General features: G+C 37.1%; 1 protein-coding gene across 4 annotated transcripts in view; it reads right to left on the reverse strand.

Moving 5' to 3' along the window:
* Positions 1-15,877, reverse strand: part of LOC131160351 (protease Do-like 7) — a 133,915-nt gene that overhangs the window by 99,014 nt on the left and 19,024 nt on the right. For all 4 annotated transcript variants that reach the window (XR_009138015.1, XR_009138014.1, XM_058115964.1 and 1 more), the window contains 2 exons: positions 9,970-10,104; positions 9,357-9,415 (listed from right to left, as the gene is read on the reverse strand). Coding sequence is in view for 2 of the 4 variants with exons in the window: in XM_058115964.1 (XP_057971947.1) it covers positions 9,357-9,415; positions 9,970-10,104 (194 nt within the window). In the remaining 2 variants the exon portion in view is untranslated. The remainder of the gene's footprint in view (positions 1-9,356; positions 9,416-9,969; positions 10,105-15,877) is intronic.

Below are 15,877 nucleotides of genomic sequence, written 5' to 3' on the forward strand. Positions count from 1 at the left end.
TGTGTTTTGCGTAGAGATCATCAAATCAAGTCTATCAAGATGCCAAGTGAGAAGAAAGGAAATGAGGACTTACCTAGTGAGGACATTGGATTGCATTTTGGTACTCTAGTGGACGGTAACAAACATATTATTATGTGTAAGTTGTGCAAGAAGACAATTAAAGGAGGTATTACACGCTTCACGCTTGAAACAACAGTTGACATATAAAAAAGGTCAAGTGGTTAGATGTCTGCATGTAACCACACAAGTAAGATAACAAATGATGAAACATTTGCAACAATATGTTAAGAAGAAGAGAGAGAAACAAAAAAGGCAAGAAGAAGCGGAAGCTTAAATTAGAGGAGATTTTGAGAATTTAAGCGAGAAGAAGACTCAGAAGAAGAAAGAATGAGACGTGCTTGATGAGTAGGCATATGGCCACAGCAACAATAGGAAGAGAGACCAAGATTTCAAGCAAGGACAACTAGAAAGGGTAATATTTATGAAGAGGGAGGTGCTCTGGTAGTGGTGGTGCCAGTGGTTTCAATAGAGCACAATCACATGAGCATAGGTTGCATAAATGAAGAATCAGCTACCTACATTGGAATCCGGTTATAAATTTGGAATTTTCCAATTGTTTTTCCTAATTTACTTCATGAACATTTCAGCAGCTTAGTGTTTATTTATGGTTGTTTCGCACTCTTGCTTCTTTCTAAAATAGGATCTATTGCCCTTTGTCTAGCTTCAGGGGCATTGAGATTGATCCATTGCTATCCACCACCTCCAGCTTCTTAGACACTATGTGATTAGGGGTAAGCATAATTCTGTTAAAATCGAATTAACTGACTAAATTTGGTCAGTTCAATTCGATTAAAATTTTATTCAATTCGATTCAATTTTCATTTTCGTTGAATTTCGATTTTTGATTTTAGGTTTGATTCTTAAGCTTAATATATTCAATTAACCGAGTTAACCAAACAGTATAAATTGAATAATTAATATATATTATATATATTAAAATTTTATCCATATTTTTTCCATAGTTTATATATTAAAAATATAAATTATATATATTATTTATATTATATTTATTAAAATATTAAATCTGTTAACCGATTTAACCAAAATTCAGTTTGGTCAGTTTTGAGATTAGTTAATATGGAATTTTGGTTCGATTCAATTAATGAGATTTTTTAACCAAAATTGTTCAGTTAATTCAGTTAATTAAATGAATTAACCTTATTGACCGAATGCTCATCCCTAGCTGCAAAGGTTACGAGGTCTCTAAAATTTATTTGGAGCAAAAGTATTGGGAAATGAAAGATTATATATCTTCTCTTGCTGGCATTTTAAATGAGAGAGGAGTAACCATTATGTGTGATGGTTCATTAGAACCAACTAGAAAACACATAATAAACTTTTTAGTTTACTGCAATAGAGGCACCATGTTTCATAAGCTAGTTGATGCCTCTAACGTGTCGAGCTGAATAGCTAAATATTATTTCATGTAATTTTCTAATTTTGATCGTGTATGTAAATAGTTTTATACACTTGTATATTTTTAATTTGGTAGCAATAACAATAATTATTAAATGTATAATTTTATTTCAGATTAATGGACGAGGTTGTTGAAGAGATTGGAGAGGAAAATGTTGTCCAAGTAATGACTGAAAATGAAGTTGTAATGAAGGCGGGAAGAAAATTGTTAATGCAAAAGAGGCTCAATCTCTACTAGACAACATCCAAGGCTCATTGGATAGACTTATCCTTGAAGACATTGGAAAGTCTTAGAATATGCAAAAGCGATAACCTCATTTATTTACAATCACACATAGATAATGAATTTCATGAAGAAATTCACAAATAATAAAGAATTGTTTCATCCTACAATCACTTGATTTGCCACCTACTTTATTGCCTTGGAGACTATTATTAGACATAAACAAGCATTGAGAGAAATGTTCACATGTGATTCTTGGAAAAAGTCAAGGTTTGGGATGGCAAAATCAGGCCCAACATATGATGTCAAGAAAATTATCTTAGGAAAATAGTTTTGGAAAAAAGCCTCTAACATAATTAAAGTAACCCTTAGTGAGTGTTCTTTAATTGGTTGAGTGCTCTTTAATTGGTTTATGATGATGAAAAACCAACTATGAGTTTCATATTTGAGGCAATAGATAGGGCAACGCTGGCCATTCAAAAAGATTGACGGTTCTACAATGATTATTGGAAAATTAATGACAACAGGTGGAGTTCTCAATTGCATTAAGAATTGCCACTGGTAAATACAAATAAAATACACTTTCTTATTATTTCGAAATGTAAAAGAATACTCTAAGTGCCCTGCTCATGTACATGAGGAGATTAAAGAGTATATGTTGAAGAAAGATATAGAAAAGGAGGAAAATGAGTTATTGCCCGACTTTGATGATATAGATCATTATGATGAAAATGAATAAGATGAAGTTCAAGAAATTGACACTCGTGGCAAGAGAGTGCTTACTGATGGTGATGGAAGTAAAAGATCATACTAATCCAAAGATCATACTAATGATATAGATCATTAGTGAGTGTTCTTTAATTGGTTGAGTGTTCTTTAATTGGTTGATGATGATGAAAAACCAACTATGGGTTTCATATCCGAGGCAATTGATAAGGCAAAGCTGGCCATTCAAAAAGATTGACGGTTCTACAATAATTATTGGAAAATTAATGACAACAGGTGGAGTTGTCAATTGCATCAAGAATTGCCACTAGTAAGTGTAAATAAAATACACTTTCTTATTATTTCAACTTTTAAATTATGCAAAATATTATATTGTTATGTTATTGCATAGTTGCATTAAAACATTGTTATTGATTAATATGTTTATGAATTTAATTTTAGTATATTCTTTGAACCCCCAATTTCTTTATGGTTCCCCACCCTCTCCTGAAGTTTCTACAGAAGTCATGGATGGGTTAAAAGAGTGATAACCAAGCTGGTACACAATATAAATACTCAAATTCGGGCTATAAATCAAATAAGAATTGGTTCTATGAATAATGAATCATTTGAGCATTTTGCAATATTTTTTATGATATATATCTAATTAATTAATTATACTCCACAATCGTCCTTTTCTAGTTATTGCTATATCAGGATACACGAGACATTTGGAACCTCGTTAGCACAAAGGGTAGTCAAACAAACAAATCCTTGTAACTGTAGCTAAATAGTGGATGAATGGATCTGTCTTGTCATTTTTATGTTCAAATTTGACTTTTCGAAAAATACACTATATTGACATGTTTTTCTTCAATTATTCAATGCAGCCGAATGGTGGATCCACAATGGCAAATGTGGTCCTAAGCTCCAAGAATAGTAGTCAGAGTTCTCAGCTAGACCACATTAGCTTCGAACTATGAGCATAATTGCAGCACCTTTAGCCTCATCCACCATGGTTTTAAATCACGGTAGCGGGTAGCGTAACGTAACGGTAGTAACGGTAATGGGTGTAACGGGAAGCAGGAGTAGCGGATGTTACATAACAGGAAGCGGGTGTAACGGCCGTGAATTTTTTTGGAGCACGCACAACCTTGTGCATATTAGCGTACTTGCATGTTTTAAGCTTTTAGCCATCCTTAGAAAGGGTTTTAGTGTATTTTGAACCCTTTAGTTCGAGTAACTAAGTTATTTGGTAAGGGCAACAAGTTTACATTTGTTTTAAACCATCATTGATAGGAAATTACGTGTGTGTGTGAGTATTTATACTTCTCATTATTCTTATCTGTGATAAATTCTTATGTGTGCTAAATGAATTAATAAAATAAAATACATTATACACTCCATTAATCTATTAGACACATAAGACATACGAATAATATAAATATAAAATAGCTAGAAAAGAAAGAAGGTTGAAGTTGAAAAATAAAGAAAATAAATATCACATTACTAATATTATTAAAAAAAAAATTTCCCTAACAAGTTAATATTTTGAAATTGTTAATTAATGCATCTATTGTGAGTATTTAAAGAAATAGTAAATTTTGTATCATTGTCATCCTCATTATAATCTTTTCCCCCTCTTGCCACTTGGTATATTGAGAATGATATGTGAAAGAGAGAGAAAAAGTGATAAGAAAAAGTAAAAAAGAAAATATTTTTTTGGTGTAACAATCCTATAGCGGTTACGTAACGGCTGTAGCGGCCTTTACGTAACGGTTGCGGTCCGTAATGGTCGTTACGGCCGTGATTTTTCTTCCCACCGATTTCGCGGTGTGTAACGGTATCGGTAACCCAAAAAACCTTTACATAACGGTGTTACGTAACGGTCGCGGCCTTTATTTAAAACCATGTCATCCACACAAAAACAAGAAATAGACTAAAGTACATGAGAGACTACAAAACTTGCGTTCATGCATTACAACATGAGGTTAAAGTTAAGTCAAACAATGAGGAGAAGTCGATAGGAAATTTAAGATAGCTTCAAAATTTGTTGGATTTTCATCACCAGTAGATTTTCAAAAGTAATAACAAAATGACGTGAACATGGGTTTATTCAGCTATGTATTTCCACAAGGGTGGGGAGATAATTCTCAATGCATACAATGAGGACAAGCCAATAGGAAATTGAAGATAGTTTCAATATTTGTTGGATTTTCACCACCAGTAGAACTTCAAGAGCAAAAAAAGAAATGACGTGAACATGGATTTATTCAGCTATGTATTTCCACAAGGGTGGGGAGATAATTCACAATCCCAATCTCAAAAAATTGATGTAGATTATGAAGAGCATCCACATCATTCTTTTAGCTAGTGACGTGTTGTTTTGCAATATTGTATTCATGAATTGAACTATTGATGCTAATCATTTTTCAAATTCATGTATGTGTATATAGATTCATTTTTAAAAAATTTATATCTCTAATTAACTGATTCTCCATTCCAATTACATTTCTACATTTTTTACCCATTAAAGTAGCGCAAACTATAAAAACAAATATGACTTTTTCTTGAAAACAACACACTAAAATTAATATAAAAATCATATTGCTATTTAAAAATATTTTTAGTTTGAATAAAAGCAGTCAAAATTCATTGAAAACCATGTATTAATGGATTTCATGCTTTTTCTTCAATTTTGGCATGGTTATGCATGCATGAAAAAAATTTACGGCCGTTACGCCCACTTCCCATTACATAACACCCACATCTTCCACATCTTGTGACACCACAACCGTTATGCAATGTTACCAGCAACCACAATTTAAAACCATGAACGAGATAGCCGATTCGAAGCTATGGAACTTGGGTATGGATCTTTTTTCAAAATTGAAAATGGAATGGTACAGGGTAATCCGTAGTAAATTTGGCCTTATATAAAACAAGTGGGATGCTCAAGTCGGCGTTAATACTACAAAGTCAAATCAATGGACATTTGTTGTTACTTGTTAGATTATCACTTTACCGAAAAGCTTAAGTTGTTAGGTGGGCCAACAATATATACCAAGACTTTAACACTCCCCCGCACGTGCAGCCCAAGGGCACATGGAGAGATAAACAAACAGAAAGTAACACTCATTACAAGGAGTATAATAAATTTTAAACTTCACACAATAAATGCAGGCAACGAGACTACAACCCATGATCTCCTCGTAACCAGCTTTGATACCATGTTAGATTACCATTTTACCTAAAAGCTTAAGCTATTAGGTTGTGGGCCAACAACATATATCAAGCCTTTAACATTTGTTTCTTGGAATTCTCACTACTTTTTCCCTAAGGTCCGTTATAGCTTTGGTCATAGGAAGAGAATACATTTTAGGGAGGATCATTTGATTGGGGACGCTCCTTTGGCTCTTTTGCATCCTCATCTTTTCATGTATCTTCTTCCCATGACACCCCATCTCTGTTTCTATTTCTCACAAGAGTAGGTGCTCTGGGAATTTTCATTTTGTGAAGTGAGAGACCCACAAGCTTGCCCCTTTGATAAATGTGCTTTATTCTTTACGACTTTAGTTGGGGAATGGCAAAAGCGTTCAGGCTTTAGAATCTTCTAAGGAATTTTCTTGAAGGACACTCTTTCATTTGGAAAGCTAAGAGTCTATTTGGTATCATTCTTGTTTTCCATTTCGTTTCTATGTAGTGAAGAAACAAATTATGAAAGTGTGTTTCTTTATATTGCCAGCTTTTTTTCTTGGGGGGATAATAAAAGAAGTTATATTATATAGAGAAAGATAAGTTACAATGAAGGAGGATAAGAAATCCACTCCATCAAAATAAAATAAAACAAAATACAAAGATAAAAAATTAACAAATACCAAGGAACCCCCTCTTCAATCCTTTTCCTTCATAATTCACAGAATGCTTCAAATTATAGCTAACTCCCTTTCACCCTTTTTAGCTCTATTTTTACACCCATCAAAACACACTTCATTTCCTCCAGGATTTCAAAACTTTAAATCCATTTTATCCATAAGATCCTGAACATTTCAATCCTTCCTTGAAATCTCCTGCACGGGTGTTGGTAAAATTCCGTCCTTGCACTACAAATCATTAAACAAACCATAGCTATCAACTATGGAAACCCCCTTCAAACCTTCCAAAGGGGACAGATATACATATGATAAGTTCCCTAGAATGTCACTGAATTAGAAACATGTCCATATTGCTCCCTAATTTCATCCTACAGTAAACCCCCATTGCAATAAAACTCACTAAGACCGTCCCTTTTTATCTGATAACCCCCCCCCCCCCCTTAAAAAAAAAAGTTGTACCCTCCTTTCTTTTGCTAACCCCATCATAGGAATTGCCCGTCTTGTTAGCGTATATGTCTTCCAGAATACTCAACTCTCCTTTTAAATTCCTCTATAAAATATTTGGCACTACTTTGCCAGAGTGCTTTCTCTTTTCTTTGGATAATTTTTTCATTTCCACACACATCAGCACAATCTTCCGACGAATATGAACCTTGGCACCCTTAGATTCCTCTACCTTAAGGTCTAAGCATCAGATTTCTGTCCCAAAAAACCATCACCTCTGCAAACTTTTGCTGCAGCACCCTCTTGCCCCTCTACAAAATGCCCCTGTACAAAACAAAAATCTTCAACCACTCAAAACACTTTTAATTATTTCCTCTTTATCGTCAAGAGACTCTTCCAAAACCAAGCTATTGAAATCCTGTAATTGCTCCACAATATGATCTGTTCCACATGAATCTTGGGGGATAGAGATTTTGAACCTTCATTTACATATGGGTGAACATCCTTCTTCGCAATATTCTCCACCAGCGTATTGGGTCTTGAGTGTTGGACCTGCCCACTATAATTGGCCCAATCACCATTTCCTTTAGGATGGGAATCCAAAATTGGGCTTTGAACACAATGAGCATGTTCAAATAATAAGCCCATTTCATATTAAAATGAGGCTCCTCCTTTATCCATTAACTTGCCCAAGTCCAATACAATAACTAATCGACCCAGCCGACCCCACTTCTTATCCTCCTCTTCCTCTACCATAATCTTCATCACTCCTTTGTCCAAGCAGGCAGCCCTGGCCGCCTCTAGACTCAGCCCCTCAATCAGAATCCTTGCCGGAATACTCAAACCCTTAGCCACCTCAGAACTCAGCTACTCTTGCATCTCCCCCACACAACAAACACACACCACCTCCGGCTTAGCCTTAGAAGTCGCATGGGCACCAGCATCAACTCTATTACCTGAAACTACCTAACTCCATGAATGATTCTTAAAGATATCATTACTCCCTACACCATTAGTGGCAGGATGAAGAGGGCTTACCAGAGCACTAAATTCTTCCCCAAATCGAAGCCACCCATCGCTTTTGGACCCTTCAAGAACAAATATAGAGTATCTGTTGCCTCTACAACCATGCCCTAATTCCAAGAACTTACCTGCCTTCGTCGCATGTGTCACCATTCAATATTCAGCAAAACCTACCTGAGATCTTCGAACACCCTTGCTTGACCTTCCCTCAAGGGATGGAAACCCCTGCAAGAACCATGTTGCAGCAGCTGATTGTGTAGCCAATTCTTCTCAAGAATGAACAAAGCTACCACCTTAACCACTTTATCCAATCTCAGATCGAAGGGAATCCTTCAATATGAACTAAATGAACCCCCACCATTGAAATCTACCAGCACCATGACAGAGCAGGATATCAATATGAGAGATAAAAAAAAAAAATATTTTGCATAAGAGAAAACCATTGCAAACTAGGATCAGCGTCAGAGCACTGCTGGGGCAGCATCGGAACAGCGCCGGCTACATTTGAAACCCTAGGGAGATTTGTGAAACAGAGAGAGGGGAAATCATTTTGCATGAGTCACTAGTTTACATTTTCAGTTTTCGACTGTTTGTCAAAAAACTAAAAACCAAATTTTATGTTTTTTAGTTGTTTTTGCAACCTATTGATAGAATATTAAGATATCCAAATTAACTTTTTTGGATTAGATCATTCATTTTATGCATACTTCTTAATTGAAATAAAACAAAATGATCATATGAATTTAAAATATAGTTAAAATAAAAATCTCCATAAATTTTCAAAAAATTAAAATAGCCATAATAATTTTTATTTTTATTATAGTATTTTAATTTGCATTATTCTGTAATTTTATTCTTAAAAATTTTTAATCATATTTTTAAAATTTCTATTTGATTCAAAGACAAAAATAAGAATTTGTTCAATCAATTTTTTATTTTTTTTATTTTTAGAAATATAAACCAAACAAGTCGTTGGTTTTCAATTTTTAGCTTTTGTTTCTATTTTCATTTTCATAACATTTGACAATGATACCAAACGACCGCTAAAGTTCCTTCAAAGATTATGGCCATTATGTGGATAGTGATACTAAGAAAATTAATGCTAATGACTTCCTTCAGAAACAAAGACCTAGTAAGTCTTTATTGCCCAATCCCCAATATATGTGTCCTATGCTTTAAAAGTGGGGAGAGTCGTTTGTATTTGTTCTTACATTGTCACTTGTCTTGAAAACTCCAGAGCAAATTGTTTGATATTCTTGGAGAGAACTAGGTTTGTTCTTCTTCTTGCATTTCTTCTTCTTCTTCTTCTTCTTGCAAATTGTTCGGTATTCTTGGAGAAAACTGGGTTTGTTCTTCCTCTTTTGAGGGGCATTGTATTTTGAAGTTTTGATGTTTAAGGGTTCGGGAAGGAGAAGGAGAGAAAAACCTTCTTGCTCGATTATGGCTATCTTTTGGTGAATGCCCAAATTTTCTTCTTCTTCTTCTCTAATAATTTCTTTGTTTATGAAAAAAAAAAAATTAAATTAAACAAAATAGTCATGATACATGTATTCAACTTTTAAAAACCACAAAAAATAAAAAATAAAAACATAAAATAAAAGTATACATACTTCTTATAATGAGGAGCATCTCTATCCAAACGAGCAAGTGTACCAGCTAGAATAGAGACCTGTAAATTCAGATTTAAATCAACAAGAGAGTACTTGACCATGGAATGCCAAATCATATAATAAAAAATCAGTCTCATAAGCAACCACTAGCCACCAAGAAACACCCACAGTAGGTAAGCATGGCATGAATAAGGAACAAATGAAATCCATGCCATTCCATGAGCAAATTGGAATATTGTTCAAAGCAGCAATTTTTTGTCTACCAAAAAAAAATAGAGAGAAACTCCACCAACTTTTACTTTTTCTTATAAAAAAACAAGTACCTGTTCTCTTTTTTGAATTTTCTTTTTTTATCAGTAGAAGACTTTTTTTTTTAATTTTCTTTATTCGTTAAAAAATATATTGGTTCTTAGTACAAAAAAAAAAAATTAAAACCACCAATAGCTCTGGCATACCTGATAATGATAACTAGCACAGTTCAGAAAAACCATGCAAAAGCTAAATCATAGAAAAGATTAATCGACTATAAACAATCAAAATGTCAAATTTTATGAATCTTAGCAGCATCCAGAGGCGCACAAAGTGAAGTGCAAATACAATATGATGCTGTTACCTTTTCCCCACTATCATTACCGACCACCCTGATTTCTAGTCCAACGCAAGCAGCCTCAGGGGCAAGAGGTATCTCCTCATAACTCAGAAATTGTATTCCATCAGGATCATAACGAAAAAATCCAAAATCATGAACCTAGAAAGAGCACATTCATTATTGCTTGTTTAAGAATTAAAACATGTAAACAAAAACTAATCTAACAACAACAACAAACCAAGCCTTAAGTCCCACTAGGTAGGGCCGGCCAAAACTTATCTAACAATGTACAAAAATGTATCATGTCCCATGCCTGCAAGCACTCGCTAATAAAAAGAAACAACAGTAATTATAAACTTCGGATGCAAGTGAAGTAGCAAAACAAATTATTCTTCAATAAGTATATGTTTACAAAATATTTTTAAATAAAAGCATAATTGAGCCAAATACACCCACCCCCCCCCCCCCTCCCCCAAAAAGAAAAAAAAAAACCCACCTGAAGGAAGAATAAAAGGCCTTAAGGACCTCTTTTATAAATAGCTTTTCATTGTATTTTAACTTGAGTAATTTTAGGCTATATTAAATTTTCGAAGCCTCTATTTTGATGAAATATCTTCAAACTTGAGATTGGGAGAACTGGACTGTCATGGAATTTAAAAAAAAAAAAAAATTGTCCTCAAAAGGGAGAAAAGGCATTTTCTATAAATTTTAGGGCCCACTAAAAATGGAAAGCATTTTCCCGGTTCCATTTTTAAGCTTTCTAAAGAATCAGAAAAATTTTAGCTTATTTTTTAGTTTTTCAAGGTTCTATTAAAAAGGTAGAAATAAAGAGTTCATTAAATGGGCAAAATAATTTTCTTTTTTTATTTCTAGATTTCAAAATGATTTCAAAAAAGACAACTTGTTTTTCAATTTTCCAAAAATTATATAAGGTAATATTTGGGATCATGGATTTTGGGGCTTGATAGTTTTGTGTCGATTTAGAATAAGCTCTATACATAATCCACACAAATTAAAGTCCAAGATCCGAATTTCATGCTCCCATACGCAAAGTAAGAATTATAAATCTAGAAAATAATAAAAAAGATGTTTTCCAACATTTTAATATACAACAACAAAAGCAAGGTAAGAGGAAAAAAGAACTGAGCTACCTAAGAAATAAATTCCAAGGTCTAGCATAAGAACACATACCACTACCCCTAGTATCCCACCCATTCCTATGCACACCATACTTGCTTTTAATAACCATGTGCCATAAAGAGTCAACCTCCAAAGGGAATCTCCAAAGCCATTTACAGGGTATCCTAACTCTCCTGTTGATTTGTATTACAGTTTCCAAGTTTCCTTTCTGCCAGTTTTGCGCAGTTAGTTTTAATTCTTCCATAGTTATTCTAGTGTTTTCTGTTGTTCCTTAGTCTCTCCATTTAACCTCTGCAAGAAGTCAGAGGGATCAACTAATTAGCTCCTTCTGCTTAGACCTCTTACTAGGTATCTTTCCAAGTTCGTATAGGCTTTGTTGGCATATTGTGCCTGCAAGCCAGCTCAACTATGGATGAGCTGAACACGTGCAGAGGGCAATGATGTGATAGAAAAGGCAAATTTTGGGATAAAGTTCCTTGTGCTACTATATGACTTATTTGGCAGGAGAGAAACATTAGAGCTTTCTGACAAGGTGGAAACATTAGATCTTTAAAAGGGTTTATTTTTCATTACTTATTAGTCAATCACCAGTTCAAATTGGTTAGTTGCTGCCTTGTTGCAGTTCCTGCAACATCATGATAAAATGTTGCAAAGTACTATGTTAAAGAGAATGTGTAAATTTCATAACTAGGTTGCGTAAGCGGGGTTCTTTTAGTTATCAAGTCTTTTTTAAAAGAGGGCAGATCTAGATTGTACATAAAGCTCGAGGAAACTGCCGCCTCTTTTTTCTTCTTTCTTCTTTTTTTTCTTCTGTTTCTCTTCTCCTCTTCTTCTCTGCTCCATCTCTAATTTTATAATATGGTATCAAAGCACTAACATCCTCTAAATCTGGTTTATCTAAGCTGATTTTTAGTTTCTATTTCTTATCTTCTCCTTATTAGTTCTCAAATCTAATTTTCTGCTTGGTTTGAGAGTCGTTTGGTGATAATTTCCATCTTGGTTTGGCTGTTCAGGACCAAGGATGCTGCATGTGCTTGTGGTGGTTTGCTGATGTGAAGCAATTATACTCTGTTTCAGGTATACTGCTGGTGTTGTTCTGCTGTTCAGTGGCTGGTTGTTGCATGATGATACTGTTTTAATGCTGTGTGTGCATGATTGATTGCTTCTCTTGCAATCTTGAATCAGTTACCGGTGGTTTCATTTGGTGTTCAATGACTCTATTTCCTGTTATTGCCTACATTTGCTTCTAGTTGCTTCCAGCAATAACGCCTGCAGCTGTGCACTGTGTCACGGTCCGCCTTTTTCACACCGTTGTGAAGGGCCGTGCGGCGCTAGCTAAAGCACTTTTGCTTAACTAGCCAGCCTATCGTTTACCAACATTCATCCACGAAGCACTTTCATTAACATTCGATCAGATAGCATCAGAAATAATAATCAATTCATGAAAGCCGTGGCAACCAAGCAGTAAATATTGACGCAAACGTAATTCATTAACAAATCCTCCGTTGACATGTTGTACTTAGCAAGGGAGGCAAGTAGGCTAAGCACGTTGACAATTGCTAGTGAGTTTTACAATGACTGATGAACACTCACCCTCCCCTAAAGAGCTTTCTGGGCCAATCTCACTCTGGCACTAGGAAACATCAAAGTGACCGAGGAGTCATACTGCCTTATTTGGCTTACAATGAAATAAATACTGGAAAATAACCCTACACTAGTATTTACATGATGGAAACCCATCCCAAACACACGAGGCAAGCGGTCACAGGCAAGCATAATGTCCTGAACAAGCTTAGCTCGTGACATTCTCCCCCACTTATGCGGTCGACGTCCCCGTAGACTTTGACGCTAGGTAGACTTCAACTTCGTCTACGAACGGTTGCATGTCTTCCGCCGAAACCCAGCTAATTTCTTCATCACCAAGGCCTTTCCAATTTACTAAGAATTCCTGCCGCTTCTTCCTTGAGGATTTGAACTCTCTGTCTGCAAGGATTTCTTCAACTTCACGTCTGTCAGGTTGCACTGTACTCACTTCTGCTCTGGCTGACTGATTTCTGCTTAGATCGTCAATGTTGGCATTGTACGGCTTGAGGCAACTGACGTGAAACACAAGATGCACTTTCATCCAAGTCGGAGGGTCGATTTTGTAGGAGACCTTCCCAACTTTGGCCAAGATGGGGACTGGTCCTTCATATTTGCGAAGTAGTCTCCTATCTCGTCCTCGTAGTGACCTGACTTATTCAGGATTGAGCTTAACAAGCACCAAGTCACCTACGTTGAAGTGCTGCGGTCTTCTCCCCAAATCTGCCCACTTCTTCATTCGCTTAGTAGCTTTCTCAAGGTAGGCTCAGGCAATCTCAGCATTTCGTTTCCATTCTTTGGTAAAGACGTACGCCCTGGGACTCTTTCCTCTGTACGGCTCATCCACTGTGTGAGATAACAACGGCTGCTGGCCTGTAACAAGCTCAAAAGGACTCTTGTTGGTTGTGGAGCACTTTTGGGCATTCAAACATAACTGAGCCACATCGAGTAGCTGCACCCAATTCTTCTGGTTGGCGTTGACAAAGTGGCGCAAGTACTCTTCAAGTAGCCCATTGAATCTCTCCGTCTGTCCATCTGTCTGGGGGTGATAACTCAAAGAGATTTCTAGTTGTGAACCGAGGATTCTGAAAAGTTCTGTCCAGAAGTTGCCAGTGAATCTTGAGTCTCGGTCACTAACAATGTCGTGGGGAACACCCCAATATTTCACAATGTTTTTAAAAAATAACTGTGCTGTCTCCTCTGCCGAACAGTACTTCGGTGCGGCTATGAATGTACCATACTTCGAAAACCTGTCTATAATAACAAGTATAGACCTTGCGTCTCCCACTCTGGGCAGGTTGGTGATGAAGTCCAATGAGACACTTTCCCACGGTTTGGACGGTACTGGTAAGGGCTCCAACAGCCCAGCCGTTTTACTCCGATCAACCTTGTCTTGTTGGCAAGTGAGACAAGTTCGGGTATAATCAACCACATCATCAAGCACGTGCGGCCAATAGTACCCCCGCTTTAGTAAGGCCAAAGTGCGCTGCCATCCTAGATGTCCGGCCCACATGGTATCATGACATTCCTTCAGCAATGTCTTCCTCAGATCACCTGCTCGTGGCACAAAAGCCGGTTACCATGGGTTATCAGCAATCCATCTTCCATCCAAAACTGTCGTGCCTTCCCTTCTTCGGTAAGTTTCATTAAGTTCTGCGCAACTGGATCTTTGGCTAAGTTCTCTTTGATGCGCTCCCGCATCGTTGTGGTAACAGTACTTGAAGTCATATGTGTTACCATTTGTAAGGCCGCCAGTTCGGCCTTTCTACTCAGTGCATCCGCGACTTGGTTCAATCGCCCCGCCTTGTGCTCAAATGAGAAATCAAACTCTGCCAAGAATTCTTGCCATCGGCCTTGCTTGGGTGTCAACTTTGGCTGTGTGAAGAAATGGCTAACACCTGAATTATCTGTTTTCACCACAAACCTTGCCCCAAGTAAGTAATGCCTCCACACACGGAGATAAAATATCACCGGTAACATCTCCTTCTCTTGAGCTGTGTACTTCCGCTCCGCTTCACTAAGCTTACGGCTTTCGTACGCAACAGGGTGTCCCTCCTGTACCAAGACTCGTCCAAGGGCGAAGTCTGATGCATCTGTCTGTACCTCGAAGGGTTTCATGACATCCGGAAGAGCCAGAACCGGATCTCTCATCATGGCATCCTTCAAGTCATCAAAGGCTCCCTGGCACTCCTCTGTCCAGTTCCACCCATGACCCTTCTTTAGTAGTTCTGTCATAGGGGCCGTTCTCAGTGAATACCCCTCTACGAACTTCCGGTAGTAGTTGGCAAGGCCAAGAAAGGAACGCAACTCTTTCACTGTTGTTGGGATCTTCCATTCTTGAATTGCCCTTACCTTCTCCATATCCATTCTGATATGACCTTGGTCAATCACATAACCAAGGAATTTGATGCTTTTCTGAGCGAAAAAGCACTTCTCTTTCTTTACATATAGACTGTTCCCCTTCAACCTATCGAACACCTTCCGCAGATGCTCTTTATGTTCCTCCAGAGTGGAACTGTAGACAACGATATCATCCAGGTACACCACGACAAACTTGTCAAGGTATTCACGGAAAACCTGGTTCATCAAGGTGCAGAATGTTGCAGGTGCATTCGTTAACCCGAACGGCATCACCAAGAATTCATATGCCCCATACCGTGTCACACAAGTAGTCTTCGGTTCATCCCCATCAGCAATTCTCACCTGATAGTAACATGACCTCAAGTCAAGTTTAGTGAAGTACTTGGCGTGACTCAACTGATCCAATAAATCAACAATCAACGGAATAGGATACTTGTTGCGCACTGCCACCTTGTTGAGCGCGCGGTAGTCTACACACATTCGCAGGCTCCCATCGTGTTTCTTCTGAAATAGCACCGGTGCTCCAAATGGTGCTTTGGAAGGGCGAACATATCCCGCTTCCAATAATTCATCAAGTTGCTTCCTCAATTCTGCCAACTCTGGAAGCGCCATCCGATATGGCCCTTTTGCAAGTGGTTTCACCACTGGAAACAACTCGATCTCATGCTCCACACCCCGTAGTGGAGGTAATTCGTGAGGTAACTTATCTGGCATCGCCTCCTTGTACTCATCCAACACCGCTTGGATAGTTGTAGGCACCAGCTCTTTGCCTACTTCTTTATCTACCACCACCGTGGCTAGATATGTCTACTCTCCCTTCCTCAGACCTTTCTTGAGTTGCATGGCTGAA

This window comes from Malania oleifera, chromosome 7 (assembly GCF_029873635.1).
Source record: "Malania oleifera isolate guangnan ecotype guangnan chromosome 7, ASM2987363v1, whole genome shotgun sequence".
In the NCBI taxonomy this organism is placed as follows: Eukaryota; Viridiplantae; Streptophyta; class Magnoliopsida; order Santalales; family Ximeniaceae; genus Malania; species Malania oleifera.